At 41.6% G+C, this 17451-nt stretch overlaps 1 protein-coding gene and 1 pseudogene across 1 annotated transcript in view; one reads left to right on the forward strand and one right to left on the reverse strand.

Annotated features, from left to right (window-relative positions):
* The window catches only part of ENPP1 (ectonucleotide pyrophosphatase/phosphodiesterase 1), an 85642-nt gene extending 71784 nt beyond the window's left edge, over positions 1 to 13858 (reverse strand). Inside the window, exon 1 of the mRNA XM_050786295.1 lies at positions 13607 to 13858. Coding sequence (XP_050642252.1) covers positions 13607 to 13846 — 240 coding nt within the window. The 5' untranslated portion in view covers positions 13847 to 13858. The remainder of the gene's footprint in view (positions 1 to 13606) is intronic.
* LOC126952241 (selenoprotein K-like) lies at positions 1634 to 2012 on the forward strand (annotated as a pseudogene).
* Positions 13859 to 17451: the final 3593 nt, after the last annotated feature.

Here is a 17451-nt window from a genome sequence, read left to right on the forward strand (position 1 = left end):
TAGATGGATGGCTGAATTGGAAAAACATCTGAATGTTATCAGGTAACAGCAAAGATAGAAGACTGGCAAAGCTAAGGGCAATAAAGAGCAATTAAAGGACAAGCCAGTGCAGAGTAAAAGAAGGTAATTAAATTATAAGCAACAAACGAGAGCACAGGCAGATTCCTGAAAGACGCAGACTGCATATACAGAGGGAGGAGACTATGCCGTGTTCTATATGTGCAAAAGCAATCAGGCTACTTGTATCCATGTGCCACTGAGGTTCTCAGAAGGGGCCAAATGCAAACCACGGTAGCACCAATTCAACCTAATGCAATTACAGTTGAGGTCATGGAGGCCCACTGAGTTTTTTCATTTTGTTTTAGGTTTCTAATCACAACATCACGTACGAAGTCAGTGGCACAGCGAGGGTTAATTAGAATTCCCAGCTACGGAAATTCCACATGTGGTGCCTTCTGTGCTGTCTCATAGCCTTATGGAGTGTTGATACTCAAACTTAACTGTGCGGACAAACCTCTGAGGATCTATGAAAATGCAGATCTTGGTTTGGTGGGTCTGGGGTGGGGCCCGAGATTCTGCATTTCTTACAAATTCTAAGAGGATAATGCTGATATGTCAGTCTGCAGACCACACTTTGGGTAGTAAGGATATAAAGTGCCTTCTGAGTAAGGAAAAATAAAAAATTCTCAGTCACACTGAAGCTTATCAATAACAACAACAACAACAACAAAAAAACACTTATTCAGGGTCCATTATGTACCATTTTGTACACATTATAATTTACTTATCCTAACACACTCTAATATGATTTTGTTTCTATGCTACAGTTGTGGTACTATTTGGGAAACTTTTTGGTCTATATTCAAACAGCTAGTAACAGTACCAGGATTTAAGTCTGACTTTGACTCCAAAACTATTCACCAGTAAACTACAGAGATGAGATTAACAGAATTATTAATTTTGTGATCTTGGAAAGTCTCCAAACTTTCTCTGAGCCATGATTTTTTCATCTCTAACACGGGGATGGATAACAGCAGCGCTGTGGTTTGGACTAATGAGGTAGGAGGTGCAGAAGTATTTTGAAATCTATAAAAGAATGTAAAGATACAATCATTGTAACTAGGTTAATTTTCACTCTCCTCTCCCCAGTTCTTGAGAGTTTGTTTGGAGGTTCTAGCAGGGGAGTGCAGCTACTCATATACCCTTGGCCAAAGACTGGTCCTCGTCTATGGAAGATGGTCGTTTTCTTCAACCGAGTGCACATCTTCGGGAGGGACACACGTGGAGTAGTGAGGGAGGAAGGAGACACCTGCCTAGCCAGCCACATCAGCCAAATCAGCCCTGGTGACCAATGAGGTGATAGATGTCGCAGCCAGATCGCCCTCACATCCCCTAGTTTTTAAAAATATTACTGAAAATATTACTGAATATACACCTATTTCCTAAATATTTGTAAATATATTCACAAAATTTTTCTTATCAGGATCCCATTATACTTCTAAAAGTTACTAACAACCCTGAGATGCCTTTTCAGATGATTATGGACATTCTTCCTTAAAACCACACCAAAATTCTAAAAGTACTAATATCTTAAACTGTGGTTAGTTGCTCCGAAGCAGGGAAGGGGGGCAAGATGGTTTACATCTCGAACTGACAAGTGTTGGACAGCTGGAGTCAGTCTCCATGGATATTATCTTTGATAACAGATTTCTTCTGGGGAATAGCAGAGTTTGTGGTTTTGCTTTTCAAAACCCTGCTTCAGCAAGATGTGGAAAAAAAAAATAAGAAGCTATGGAAACTCATCTGATTCCAGATATGATGATGGAAGAGGGCCACAGGGAAATCCTCCCCAAAGAATGGGTCGAATCAATCATTTGCGTGGCCCCAGTCCTCCAATGGCTGGTGGATGAGGAAGGCAAATGTCTGCTCTACGAAGAAGACAACTGGACATGCACATTCACAGCAGGAAAAAACCAGCAAGAAGTGGGGGGCTGGCCATGCTGGAGCAGTAGACAAATGTGTGTATCTAAATAGGGACTGCTCTGTGTCCTCACAGATGAAAGAGGTAACATTGAGAATTCCCTCTGCAGGGAACTGGCTGACGGACATGCAGTTCCACAAATGCACATCTGTCTCATTATCTTTTTTATATAGTTTATTAAAGTATTAATACAGTTTCAATAAGTAAATATTTTTAGGTTGCAAAATGAACTCCTCATCTTTATATTAAATGCACAAAAAACCCTGAATCTGAAGAATATAAATAAAAGGCTGTGTATTTAACACTGTTAGTGTCACCTTTTCAACTTCTGAAATACTGTTCATTGGTAATTTGTTCTCATTTATAAATCACATTGTATTTATTTTGATAGTATGCATATATCTGTGCTCTTGAATTAATTTTATCTTATATTTGTCTTATTAAAAAAGTAAATTATGGCATAAAAATAGAAAAGGTATTACTGAACTTTTCATACTGTTACATTAAAATCCATTAGTGTATCTTGCACTTTGAATGGAAATTATACCAATGCATAATTGTGTAACATCATCCACTTGTCCTTTGGAAAATATTGGTTCACTAAGTTTTATCATTCTTCCAAATGTTAACGCATGTCATTAAACAACATGAAAAAAAACCACACATTCCTCGCTATCTTCATCAATTTTGTATAAGGATCAGTAAGCTGTGACACTCAAATGGCAAATACAAGTTTTTCAAAATTCAAATTTTTGCTTGGAAGCTCAGATTTTATCATAGACAACTGATAGCTTCATAGGTTTTCCTTGAAGGGACAAGCTAACATCACTCATTTTTGAGAAAATATGTCAAATGATTAAGTCTAAATAAAAAGCTTGTCAGTTCTTTCAAATAAAAATGGTGTTCTTCGAAAAAAAAATTAGTTCAGCTTGCAACTTAAACAACTGCACAGCTGCTTTTCCTCTAGAAAACAGTACTTCAGTATGCAGCAGATATGCTACATGCATACTTCCAATTGTGTCACATAGAATATCAAAAAGACAGGCAATCTAGGTTTGAGATTATTAAATCTGCTTCATCAAGGACATTTATTTTTTTGAGATGAGTCTTGCTCTGTCGCCCAGGCTGGAGTGCAGTGGCGCAATCCCGGCTCACTGCAACCTCCGCCTTCCGGGTTCATGCCATTCTCCTGCCTCAGCCTCCCAAGTAGGTGGGACTACAGGTGCCCGCCACCATGCCCAGCTAAGTGTTTTTGTATTTTTAGTAGAGACGGGGTTTCACCATGTTAGCCAGGATGGTCTCCATCTCCCGACCTCGTGGTCTGCCTGTCTCAGCCTCCCAAAGTGCAGGGATTACAGGCATAAGTCACTTGTCCTTGATGCCCAGCCTCATCAAGGACATTGTTATTGCTTCATCTAAGGTGTTCTTTTTAGTGAAATGGCCTTTTTTTTTTTTATTGCAAGGGCATGACTACTTGTACACCTGGTGCCACTGCAATGCCTTCTACTAAGGTGCCATCACTCCTTTAATACCACAGTGTAAAGGTCAACATAGTGAAAGGGCAAATAATGTCTTAATCTACTGAGTTTCTTTTCAGTTCTCTCTGTCTAACCATAAAAAATCATCAAGACCCCCAGATGCTTGCTAATGTCAAAAAAACTTTTCTAAGCAGGAGGGGGGTCGGGAAACACACCATTAGGAACAAGCTACTTTCTCAGAAATATTCACCTGAAAACCAAGATAGAGTGATTTTTTTTTAAGACTCTCAAATCACAACTGTGATAGGATGTTTGCCAGTTAAGTCTGTGCAAAGTCCTGAAATACGGTGAGAAAATGGTTAATCCATAAATGAGAAACACTTGTGACAATTCGCTGTGACAATTTACTTCCTCCAAAATGACTTTCTTATACATATTACATATATAAAATATGGAGATATGTACATACACACTGTGTGTGTGTGTGTGTGTGTGTATATATATATGGAGAGAGACAAAGAGAGACAGAGAGAGATTGAGAGAGAGAGAGCGAGACATGGGGTTTCATTATATTGCCCAGGCTGATCTTAAATTATGGCCTCAACTGATTCTCCTGCCTCGGCCTCCCCTTTAGAGGCATGAGCCACCTCACACAGCCCAAAATCACTTTCTATCAAAGCTCTCTATTTTTCTATTCTACTACACTTAAAAATAAGCCAAGAAGGAAACTCTAAGAAGAAAAGCATAATTTCCCAAAAGTATACCTACTTTGGAAGCTCACAGAAACAGCTGTTTGTTAACTTCATACTAATAAAGTGCACTAATTTTGGCTTCCACCCAGGAAAATGTAGTCACTGAACTACCAAAGACACATGTATATCTCAATATAGAGGCAATCTTTAGCATCACCACACCAGAAATTTCTTAGGTTCTAATTACATATTGCTATACTGAAGCAGGCAAAGGAGAGTTGGAAACCCAACAGCAGGCCAAGCTTGATGAATAGGATATAACATTTAGCTATTAGTCCATGATAAAAATCTGTAGATAAAAGTCCTTCCGGTTACCATCATAGTCTATTACTTACTAATGGTGTGGCTTTTGCCTATAAATTTAGCCCATTGTTGCTAGAAGTAGAGTAATTGAACCACCTACATCTGAATAACTTGAAGTGCTTGTTAAAAAGTAAGGATTCTTTGGGTCCATTCCAAATCTAATAAATCATAATCACTGAGGTTGGAGCCTAGGAATCTCTGTCTTTAACACTTCCCAGGTGGTTTTTATGCACAATACTGTTTGCATGGAAACCTGACTGACTCCCTGACTTAGTCTCAGCTTCCTTATCTGTAAAGCAGAATTGACTGTCATCATACTTTCCTATTTCACAGTTGTTGAGTATTGAGGATCAATCAAAAATATATGGGAAATGCTTTTTAAAACTGCCAAGTGCTACAAAAATGATTATAACCATCTAAACTTCTACCACCTACATTTCTACCAACTCTTCTAAAAACTAAAAGGTAAAAATAATTTTTCAAAGACACTACAGATATTATCTTAATTGTTATAACTAAATCTCAGATAACTAGAATACTCAGAAAATAGTCTTCTCGTTAATATTTGACTGAACATTCTGGTCACTCTTTTGAAAAACTTTAAATGTGTTACTACACTGTCTTTCCTTGGTAAATGTGTAACTTAGTTTTTATCTGATGACAAGGGATTTTCGAGTTGGGTCAGAATTCTGAGTATCAGGTTTTGTTCCACAAGATTTATGCTTAGAAGAGTAATCTATGTTCGGCCCTGAGCTCATTTGCTAAAAGGTTTCTTGTTTATTTTTTCTTGTTTGGGGGATATTTTATGGTTGATGGAGGCATGCTTATTTTAACCAAAAGCAGATCTCTAATTACAAGTTGTATTCCAAACGCTTATTTGTTCCTAAGTTGTCTGGAACTTAAAATGCCTCTCCCCATAGCAAGAAAAAATAAGAAGTTATAAATCATGATAAAGTTCTCTGGCTTGTACAAAAAGGCCACAATATAGATGAAATACATTTGCTGTATCTTAACTATCACACAAATATTTTACAGTGGTATTCATCAAGCTTGAGAGCAAAATTGAATATGAAACTATTTTCATTTACCTTTAATATTGCTACTTAAGATAAAAAGAGTCAGCTGGATGAAGATGAAAAGCTGATAGAGCCGGTGCAGTGGCTCACGCCTGTAATCCCAGCACTTTGGGAGGCCAGGGTGGGCAGATCACTTGAGGTCAGGAGTTCGAGACCAGCCTGGCCAACATGGTGAAACACTGTCTCTACTAAAAATAAAAAAAAAAAAAAAAAATTAGCCAAGTGTGGTGGTTCGCGACTGTAATCCCAGCTACTCAGAAGGCTGAGGCAAGAGAATTGCTTGAACCCGGGAGCCGGACAGAGGTTCCAGTGAGCCAAGTTCACGCCACTGCACTTCAGCCTGCGCAACAGAGTGAGACTCCGTCTCAAAAAAAAAAAAAAAAAAAAAAAAAAAAAAAAAAAGCTTACAGATAACAGTTTCTGTAAATGTTCTAGAAAGGTTAATGGCCCCCAGTTTTTCATTATACAGAACACATAAGGTCTCTCAATGTGTCCACCAGGGATTTTCTTCAGAGTCATGATTAGGATATGATAGGGACAGGACATGACAAAACTGAGTGTCCAAAGTTAACTCAACAAGTGAAACAGAAGAGAAATTAGCAAAGTGTTTTTGAAACAGTAGCTGCGTATCCCTGAGAAAGAGACAACATGAAGTGGAAACAGCTGAGCTATAAATGGTGAGAAAAAAATACCAGAACAAGATTCAAGGCAGAAGAAAAGAAGGGACAGAAAGCAATGCTGAAGAAGAGCGTGCCGTCTACAAGAATCACAAAGACCGAATTCAGGATGTGGCAACAAAGTTACCAAAACCAAAGAGGCCTTGGTGTAAGTGAAGGAGGCTCTCCTTCATACATGCCCACTGCCACACTTGGACTGTTTGTACCTGAGAGAAGGTTCACTGACTAGATTTCTGATTCTGAATCCAAGTTATCAGAGGCCCTGTCTGCCTTCTTCTTAGGCACCCTCACCTTAGTTGGGTACTTCTGTTCCTTCACTACCTCCTCCATTTCCCTATACCCAAATAAAATTATATCCCAGTTTTAATCTTACCCCGGAATTTATATCCAAGTGTCATCTCTATTTGGATTCCTGACCATCACAGACCCTATGGGTCCCTGCTTGTGTATTCAGTCTTCCCACCTTCCTCGTTTCCAAGTCAAAGTGGGGCTCAGTCTAACTAAAAATGCAGTACATTCATTCAAGCAATTAAAAGCTGACACTGAGTGTCAGGTACTATCTTCTGCCTAATTGTAAACACAACAGTCTTAGGTTCCTAGGAATCCTTTATGTATTTTATTAGAACATGTGAAACAAATACCATAAAGGACACTGTGGACACTTTTCTAGCCTCTTAAGATGCTCTGGTAATTTTGAAATAAAATGTTCAACTATGGCTGGACAGACAAATTTTATAAACCAAAGGAACAATGTCAACTCCAAGTCTGATTAAGAGCAGAGATTTAGCTTGAACATTCTTCCTTCTGTATTCTAGAGTTCAGATAATAGATTATAAGGGAAGGAAAAGGAAGCTAACTGAATTTTAATTTTTACACCCAAATCTCAAATAATGCCAGCTTCTGCCTCTTAGAAAGAACTCTTTCACAGCACACACTCAGGGCAACTTGAATCTATGCTCCTGGGTTGCATTCCTCAAACTTGGCCCAAATAAAACTCTTTAATTATATTACTTTAGCCCTGGTTTTTTTTTTTTTTTCTTTAGGTCAGCAGGATTCACAGTGACTTCCCACCACCCCCTGGTGTTTTTCTCTAAAATCAGTGCTTGGTACCAGCATGAACTCACTGCATTCTCCATTCTTGGAAGTCCTACCACATGTGGTGGAGATGAGGTCTCACTATGTTGCCCAGGTTGGTTGTGAACTCTTGAGCTCAAGCAATCCTCCCACACCAGCCTCCCAAAGTTCTGGGATTTCAGGCATTAGCCACTATGCTCAGCCAGAAATCTTATCTTGTGTGGTTGAAGCTGATTGAGATTGGATGGATCGGCATTTCCATTGTGCAAACCACACTCAGTCTTCCAGAGTGGAAGAATAAATAAATGGAATAATGAAAAGTTAATTGGCAAAGCTTACAGAAAGCTTTAACCTTCCCTGGCCTAAGGCTCTTCCATTTGCTTAACTTACATTCTACCCCGCTTGGAAAACATCAGCTTTCTCCTTTTGAAATAAGAATGGAAAGATCCATGCACCTGGATGAAGGAGCCTATGAACCAGCTCTCCTGAAAAGTTGTAAACTAAAAATAAAATCCAAAGCCCTTGACCAACTGAGTGGACCCACTCTTGGCCAAGGAGACCCCAGAGAAACCTCAAAAACTGAGTTCTCAGTCAAAATAGGAAAAGAGGTCAAACACAGCTCATTATACTCCCTCCCTTTTGGAGATTAGATGCAACAATTGACCAGCATTAATGTTACAATAGAAATAAGACTGCAAAAACAGTTCTCTGTGGCAATAAGACATCAAGTTATAAAAAAGACCTTAAGGCTATGCCAGGAGAGGGTTAAGTCACGTCTGCAAACGATCAATCTTGCTACATAGCATGCTTAACTTACATAACTTTTTTTTTTTTTTTTTTTTTTTTTTTGAGACACAGTCTTGCTCTCTGTCACCTGGGCTGGAGTGCAATGGTGCAATCTCTGCTCACTGCAACCTCAGCCTCCCGGGCTCAAGCGATTCTCCTGCCTCAGCTTCCCAAGTGGTTGGGACTACAGGCACGTAATACGATGTCCTGCTAGTTTTTTGTATTTTTAGTAGAGATGGGGTTTCACCATGTTGGTCATTCTGGTCTTGAACACCTGACCTCAAATGATCCCGCCTGCCTCAGCCTCCCAAAGTGCTGGGATTACAGGCTTGAGCCACCACACATGGCCATAACATCCCTTTCTGTTGATACCAAGTTTCAGACAGAGTCTTACTCCTTTAATCAACTGAAAATTAAAGAATCTCTGAATTACCAGGCACGGTGGCTCACACCTATAATAACAGCACTTTGGGAGGCTGACAGGGGTGGATTGCCTGAGCTCAGGAGTTCAAGACCAGCCTAGGCAACACAGTGAAACCCTGTCTCTACTAAAATACAAAAAATTAGCCAGGAGTGGCAGTGTGTGCATGTAATCCCAGCTACTTGGGAGGCTGAGACAGGAGAATCACTTGAACCCAGGAGGGGGAGGTTGCAGTGGGCTGAGATCATGCTATTGCACTCCAGCGTGGGCAACAGAGCACGACTCTGTCTCAAAAAAAAAAAAAAAAAAAAAAAAGTATCTCTGAACACGCTGAATAAATAATCTGTAAGCCCTTGCTCTAAGACATCCCACCTTTTCATATGGAATCAATGTATACCTTTCATGTACTGATTTATGTCTCTGCCAGTAACTCCTGCCTCCCCAAAATATATAAAAACAAACAGTAATCCAACTGCCTCTGGTGCACGTTCTCAGGACTCCTCGAGAAAGTGTTTCCCTGAGCCACAGTCACTCATCTTGGCTCAGGATAAACCTCTTTAAAATATTTTACAGAGTTTGGTTTTTCCATTAACAAGGTGATAACTCTTCATTATTGCCAAGGCCTTATAAGTTTCTCACTGAAAATTCTAAATTAATTAAGGATTCTTTTAACAGCAAGCTCTCAGGAGAGAAAAACATCAAAGATCATGGTCTCCAACCTGGAGATTTTGTTTAATGGAAAATGCCATCAAATAAAGGACTCCCTCCAGCCATGTTAGAAGGGCCAATACCAGGCTGCCCTTCCTAAGTGGACATCTTTCTCAGTGGAGATCTTCAACACTTTGTTCTTTAGACCCCGACAAGAAGTGGATTAAAATATTCATTTGGTTACCTTCGGGAATAGAAACACTTTTCATATTTGTATTTCAAGTTGTTTTGTTGATAATTGTCCTTATTTGTGTCATCTTTTTGATTCTTAAATTGATTATGCTTTGTATTTCAAGATGTCTAAAGTCTACCACAAAATTCTATAACAAAAAACTTATCACAATAGCTAGATGCTTAGAAATGACCCAACACGCCTCAACTCCAGTGTAAGTGAATGGCCTGAGACCCCACTGCTCTGTCCCCTTATTGTTCAATCCAATCCCTGAATTGTTGCCAACCAATTTAGCCTTGGAGCCTCACTAAGTTCTTAAGTTATATACTTCTGCCCATCCCATTCCCTCTGACATGGGACAAGATTATCCGGAAATGAGCCTTCTTGGCCATGTGGGACAAACTTACATCCAAAATGCCGATCAGTATTTTCAGAAGAGAAAGATTTTTATTAAAAGGAGGAAATGAGAAAGAAAAATTGCTCAGAGCCATCTGAGATATGTGAACTATGCAAAATGTATCAGGCCCAGAGGGACACAAGCATGGGACTTCTGTCACATCTCACTGCAGCCATTCCCAGGGGCAATTATTTAAAAGCATTTTATTCCTGACAGCTGCTTCACCCACTGTCTAGTGTTCCTGGAATCTGTGATACAAAGAACAATGTATAGCCAACCAACAGCTTGTTATTGTAACATAAATGCTTGATAAACAACTTAGAACTGCCTCTTCTCTTTTCCTTTAAAAAACCATCTGTAACTGCTGCTAATAGGAGCATATACTCAGGGCAACTTGAATCTACGCTCCTGGCTTGCAGTCCTCAAACTTGGGCCAGACTCTCTACTTTTATTTAAAAAAGAAGAAGAAGAAGAAAAGAAGAAAAGAGAAGAAGAAGAAGAAGGAGAAAGAGAAGGAGAAGGAGAAGGAGAAGAAGAAGAGGAAGAGGAAGAGGAAGAGGAAGAGGAAGAAGAAGAAGAAGAAGAAGAAGAAGAAGAAGAAGAGGAAGAGGAAGAGGAAGAGGAAGAGGAAGAGGAAGAGGAAGAGGAGGAGGAGGAGGAGGAGGAGGAGGAGGAACTCTTTTACTGAAACATGAAAGTAGTCTTCAGTGACCACCACCATACACAAGCCCTTTACACATACACAGATACACAGATATATGTATTCATAAGCATAGCAGAAGGTCACAAAGACACAAAAAAAATGTTTTTGAGGAGCTACCTGGAGAAACGTATTGCAATGCAGTTGAGAATTACATGACCCTGTAAAACCACGCCAAGAAACAAAAGGGATATTTAAATACATCTCCAAGTCAATACATCTCGGTGGAAGTCTACACTTCAGTTCAAAACTTCATTTACAAGCAAGGAAAGGCATCTAATATTTAACATACCTACTGACGCATGTAGAGAATAATACTTGTTTTTCCCTCTTGCTGTTTTCCTCAGTTTGGCTCAGTACCTAGGCATTACCTAGATAAGCATTCCAGGGCCCAGGGCCAAAAGCCTCTAAAGCAGAGCTTGGTAGCCCTCTCCTAAGATCAAACACCACACTGGGGAGAAGCCAAGGAAGGACAGCATCCTCACTTCTTCATCCACTCTCACACATCTACATCATTTTAGTTTATCTGAGAAAACTGCAGAATCATGTAAAAATTACATTGCCACTGCAACATAGTTGCCTCTGCAAGGCAAGGCAACTTTTCTATTTATCCTGCTAAATTAAAACAGTGTAGCTGAGGGTCACAGTGGTGGGCCTCTCCCAATCCCAACCCCAGGGTGCAATTAGTTCAGTCCATTTCTGCAGCTTTATGAAAAGTGTGCTGAGGTTTAGTCTGAAAAAAAGGAATTCTGTAATTGCAGCTCCTCTCTAGAAGACATGTCCCAGAGCTCTTTGACAATTGTCAGGTTGTTTTGGGGGCCTTTTCCCTTCAGAAGCCCATTGTTTGGGGAAGTTCTGGGGAGAGAGGGAGTTGGGGAAAAAAGGTATTGAAGTAGGGAAGGGAAAGAAGAATACGAGTTTGCACTTTATGTTCAGTCGCTAAATAGCAATTTCAACAATAAAGGGTCTCACCGTGTCACCCAAGCTGGAGTGCGGTGGCACAATCACGGCTCACTGAAGCCTTAACTTTCCCTGGTTCAGCTGAATCTCCCACGTCAGCCTCCCAAGTAGCTGGGACTATAGACGCATGCTACCATACCCAGCTAATTTTTGTATCTTTTGTAGAGACGGGGTTTCATCATGTTGCCCAGCTGGTCTCAAACTCCTGGGCTCAAGCAGTGGAACCGCCTCAGCCTCCCAAAGTGCCAAGATAACAGGTATGAATCACAAACCAGGTGTATTTGGTAACATTCGCATGTTAATGTCTCAGAGTGTTCCATCAAAAGATACAAAGTAAGAATTCTTTCCAATTCAATAGATGCAAAAGACCCCAATTAATGCGATAAAAAAAAAGGTCCATAATAGTCCTACTTGTGGAAGTAAGTCCTAGGACACTTCCATGTCAAATGCTGAGAGTAGCATCATCACACAGAATGCTGTTTGACCAGCTGACTGCAGGTCTCAAAGACTGGACAACTTGCTCCAAAAGTAGACCTTTGCTGATATCTGTTGTGGATGGATAAGTAAATGAGCAAGAAAAATTTAAAAACTGAATTTTGCAATTGGAAAACCTGTAAAGATTGGTAGGCACGTAGAAATGGTTTTACACTAGAGTTACACACAGATTCCATATACGATTACTGACTACCTCGTCGTGTGTGAAACACCCTAAGATATTGATACTAAACAATTTAAGTGATCAGGTTGTAAAATCTAAGGTCTTCCATTAACAAAATTTTAAAAAGGTGACTCAAGAGACTAAGTTATCATCAATATAGTGTTATTATAGACTCAAACAGTGTTACAAGATGCAAAATTTTATCTTCAGATGCAAACATCATGTGGCTTGGGATACTTATTCTTTGAACCTTAGGCTTCTTTTTAAGTACTAAGTATATGACACCATCTCTTAAGTCTAGGAAGATTGATTGATTCCTCAAAGTATTATAGCATCTCCATGATATCCCAAATACGGTGAAAATGGAAATGCATACAAAATGAAAGGAGACTTCAAAAATTAGAAATTTTTCTACAAAGCATTGTTCAATCATATGTAAAGGGATATATTTTAGGGTGCAGTATACATAGAAATCTGTGATTTCCATATAATACAATAAAAATGATTCTATTTCCTTGTGGTTTTCAATTTACTTCCCTACATACTTCAGCTTGATTTTCACAATTTACTTCCCTACATACTTCAGCTTGATTTTCACAATAATCCCATGCAATGCACAAGGCAGCTGATGTTGTCCCATTTTCACACAGAAGAAATTGAGGTTTGGGGACAGTTACGCAAGGCCTCAGCAATTAATAACAGCCAGGAATCCAGGCCTTCTCTCAATCAGCACTTCCCACCATGAATTCAGAATAAAAACCAACCCCCACATTTCATAAAGTTGACTGTGGGTCCTGCAACTGTCATAGCAAAATAGCAGAGGAGTAATAGGTAGCTTTTGTTAGCAACACAAACCGTGTAGCCTATGGTTAGAAGAGTGGGCAAAGAATCATAAAGGTTTCTTCACAGTCATATAAATGTGAATATCCATGGAATTTCTGAGCAGCTGCAAGGAAATTCCAAAACGGAGCCAAAGGGAAAAAGTGTTCCCTAAAGTTCCTAATAAAACTTAAAGAGCTCTGCGAACTCTTCAGCTGGAATCAGTTAACCCAAGTGAAGTCATGTATACTGCACCCAGAGACCCCCAAAAGAAGCAACACATTGATGCACCTTCTTAAGACCAACAACGTTCGCGTTTGTCATTTTTCTCCTCTAAAAACTCGTACTCTCCTGGGGCAGGGGGTCGAGTATTGCTACGGATGACGATTTTGAACAGCCTGCTTTCACAGGCATCCGTAATTCAAGTGAGAGTGAACCATCCTGCCCTGCCAGGGTACCGGGCAGAGGCGGCGGTGTAGGGCACTTGTAAAGGCTGCGGAGGAGAGCGCGCGGGCGAAGAAGCACTCCCGGGTCACGCCTCTCTCCGGGGCCCGGTGCTGACTGCGCTGCGAGTGCAGGAGCTGGGCGCCGCCCTCCCCGTCCTCCCAGCCCTCCCGGGCGCCGGGGCCTGGCCGCGGACCTACCAGCGAGAGTACTTTATAGGTGTTGGGGTCCTTGGCAGTGCGGGCGCGCGCCGCCTTCTCCAGCGGCTCCTCCCCCACGTCCATGGGGGCCAGCAAGGACGCGGCCGCCTGCGGGTCCCCGGGCGCCTCGGCGGCGTGGCTGCGGCCCCGATCGCGGCTGTTCCCCGCCGGGCCCTCCCGGGGAGCGCGCCCGCCCTCGCCGCCGCGGCTCCCGCCCCCCGCGCAGCCGTCGCGCTCCATCGTGGCCCCGGGCGCTCCGGCCCCGCCGCCCGGCCGCGCCTTTAATAGGCCCCGCGCCGCCCCGCCCCGCCGCGCCCGCCCCTCGCGGTCAGATCCTTGACTACCCGCCCTGCACCAGGTTCTCGCAGTCAGGGTAAAGCGACTCAACGCCCCGGATTATTTGGCTTCCTGTCTGATTTCGGGCACTCTGCGTGTCGGTTATTTTGGGTCCCTTACGTGGGCGTGTCTTGAACTTTCCCCCAAGCCGTCCCCTCCCCGCGCCCCGGCCACCCTCCCGACACTTGCAGGAATCGCCCTGCGTGGCCTCACGGCGCGGGCTGGACTGGAATTGCAGCGTGTGGTCTGCAGAGGGCATGAGATCATGGGGCCCCAAAATAGAGCGGGGAGGAGGAGAAGGATGCAGCCGCCGATACCGGTCCCGCTTCTCAAAGGCGGGAGAGTGTGGAGTCTTGGGGTCGACATGTGAGTTTCTGGCTGGAAATGCAAATGCACCATGGAGGAAGGCGACATTCTGTTTCTCCCCCTCTGAGTCCTGTCCCCCACTACCTACGGTACTATGAGAGAGAAATCGTCCACTTAAAATACTTGGGTTTAATATATACTGTACACATGTGTAAGGGATATTTCGTTTTCCACGGTTGTATGTGGTTTCTGGAGTTTTCTCGCTATTGTTTTTATGTATATTTGCTTATTTTTCTACACTTTCTGCATTGAAGGTTTCAGGAGTTGGTGTTGCCCTCTCCTGAGGTTGACTCTGATACCTAGCAATATCAAAAGTGTTAATGCAATCTGAAATACTTTGATAAGCCTTATTTTTCAACTAGGACGCTAACAGTAAGCTGATTCTTGGTGGGTTTTGTTTTACCTTTGATTCTGGAACTTGTACATTTTCTGGCTCGTCGGTGAGCAAAATCACCAGTGTTTTGTGAAGTGAGACAGAGGGAAACCAGTGACTTCGAACTACTTTGCAATACCCGGGACTGACTTCAGGGACCAAGGAACAATTAATTTTCAATACATTTTGAATACATGAATACATACAAATGTTTACACATGAGAATGAATGTGTAACAAATATAAAATGCATGTTATTCCCTTTAAAATAGTCGACTTGGGATGCTCTTCATTTATACTGACTCATCCATCCACCCATCCATTCATTCGTCAAGTAATGAATCCTTCAACTCAATCTTTCGGCCTCTAACTATGCATACCATATAAAAAAATAAATTAAAATGTATCTTTCCTCAAGTGTCGGTGGAAGCGGGGGCGGGGGGGGTGGGACCAACTTGTGAACAAAAAAATTAAAACCTAAGTCATATATGCACAATAGAGTCACACATACGATATTGATACAGGAGCGAGAAAGAAATTATTTAGGCATATAGTGTGAGCAAAAGAGCCCTCGGCACAGCTTACCTTCTAACAAAAAGCAGCCCAAGAAATCACTTCCTTTCTAACAAAGAGCAACTTGGAAGATTGAGCTGCAAACATAGGTAAGTAAACTGGAAGCTTGCACGGGAGACGCCGGCAGCGGCACAGACAGAAGGGGCTACTGGGGGCCAGGCATGTCCACCATGGGGGTTCCACCTCCCCTCTTTTTTAGCACATGCACAGTAGGAAGGAAATAAGCAACATGGATTAGCTACCTGCCTATATAGTAGAAGATTGGGACCAGGGCTGCCAGAGATTTGAGCCCTATGCAGGTGGCACACCTGGTCCTAACCGGTTTTTCACTCTTTATGTAGATCAGACACCACCTCCCCACTAGCTCATGTATAAAAACCCCTGCATTTCACCAGGTACTGGCAACCCATTTTTCTGGGACCCCTCTGTAGCAGAGAGCTATTCTCTTTCTTTTGCCCGTTAAAAATTCTGCTCTAAACGTCACCCTTTGTGTGTGTCCACGTATTTGATCTCTGTGGCCGTGAGACCAAGAACCTCGGGTGTCACCCCAGACAACAAAGCTGCTTCAATATTACCAGAGCTTAGTAGAAAGGGCAGTTGACATCTGGAAGAAGTAAAAGCCTTCCCTCAAAGCATTATTGAACTTTTAAAAAAAAGTTACCTTTGAGTCAGCTCACAAACCACCCAAGAGAAACAGGTTTTCACTGTTTCATAGTCACACATATTTTTCTGCCCCAAACTTGGCTCCAAATTTTCCTTTGACTCTTTCCAAAAATCAGATTCAAGGACACAGATTTGCTCCACTGAGACTGGTCAAATGAGTGTCAAAACTTCTACAAGCAACTCAACAGAGACGCTATCCAAAGTGGTTTTGAACCTGACAAAACAAGTGGAAGAAGTGTATTGTCTGCATCTCAAGGCAACGAACCACTTTAAAGACTTAACATTTGGAAAATACAGTGTGCAGTCTGCAGAGTCACAAACATCTTAGGGCCTGGGGAAAACATTTTTCTGTGGCATTAGTTTATTTTTAAGATTTTTTAAATGACATCCTGGTTTTTTTTTTTTTTTTTTTTTTTTTTGAAAGCACAATATGCCAGGAGCCATATTGACTGAGGCAGCACTATACACACTGCAAAAGGCGAACCATGTGTCGTGTTAAAGGTTGCAGCATCTGTTCCACAGGATTGTGTGCCCAGTGTGGACAGATGGTCAGATTTTTCAAGAGAAGCAGGAAATTTAAATGTTTGTGTGAATACTCCAGGTTACAAAATGTTGTCTACAAAATTCAGAGTAACAGTTTCTTCAAACAAACAAAATGTAGCACATTTAAAAGCCAAACAAAATGTAGCACATCTGCAGAATAGACCTGGCACACACACCACCAGGATGTGGCCTCTACCTAATGCTCATGCCTCATCTGTGCCAGTTGGGACTTATATGGGTAATTATAAAAACCCAATTGGAAGTCTAAAATCAGAGGAAGAAAAATGAGCCAAGGCCGGGCGCGGTGGCTCACGCCTGTAATCCCAACATTTTGGGAGGCTGACGTGGGTGGGTCCCCTGAGGTCAGGTGTCTGAGACCAGCCTGGCCAACATGATGAAACCCCGTCTCCACTAAAAATACAATAATTAGCAGGGCATGGTGGTACATGCCTGTAGCCTCAGAGACTCTGGAGGCTGAGGCAGGAGAATTGCTTGAACCTGGGAGGCGAAGGTTCCAGTGAGCCAAGATCATGCCACTGCACTCCAGCCTGGGCAACAGAGCAAGAATCTGTCTCAAAAAAAAATGAGTCAGGTATGCCATTTTCAGGTTTAGCTATAGACATTGCAATGCCTATAGTGAAATATTGCCTCAGTCTTCTTTATTCTAAATGGTCTGAGGGACAGCTTCACCATCACATTCCAAAGTACAGTAAGGTCATGAGACATAAAGCCACAACACAACTTTTTGGGTTAGTGCAAAGGTGAACAATGAATGTTTCATCCTTAATCCTAAATCGCTCTGTTTTAGGGACTGCATACTCTAATCTGGTATAGCAGTAAAGATGATCATTTAAGATTTTATGTAAGTTTTCTATTAAGTTTTATTGTAACACATAAATATTTAAACATTTCTGTCTTGGTTCCTGAAGCTTTGGTTGTAGATAAGGCCAAAATACCGAACAAAAGCAATTTATCAATGTTTAATTATTACT

The sequence above is a fragment of the Macaca thibetana genome, chromosome 4 (genome assembly GCF_024542745.1).
Source record: "Macaca thibetana thibetana isolate TM-01 chromosome 4, ASM2454274v1, whole genome shotgun sequence".
Taxonomy (NCBI): domain Eukaryota; kingdom Metazoa; phylum Chordata; class Mammalia; order Primates; family Cercopithecidae; genus Macaca; species Macaca thibetana.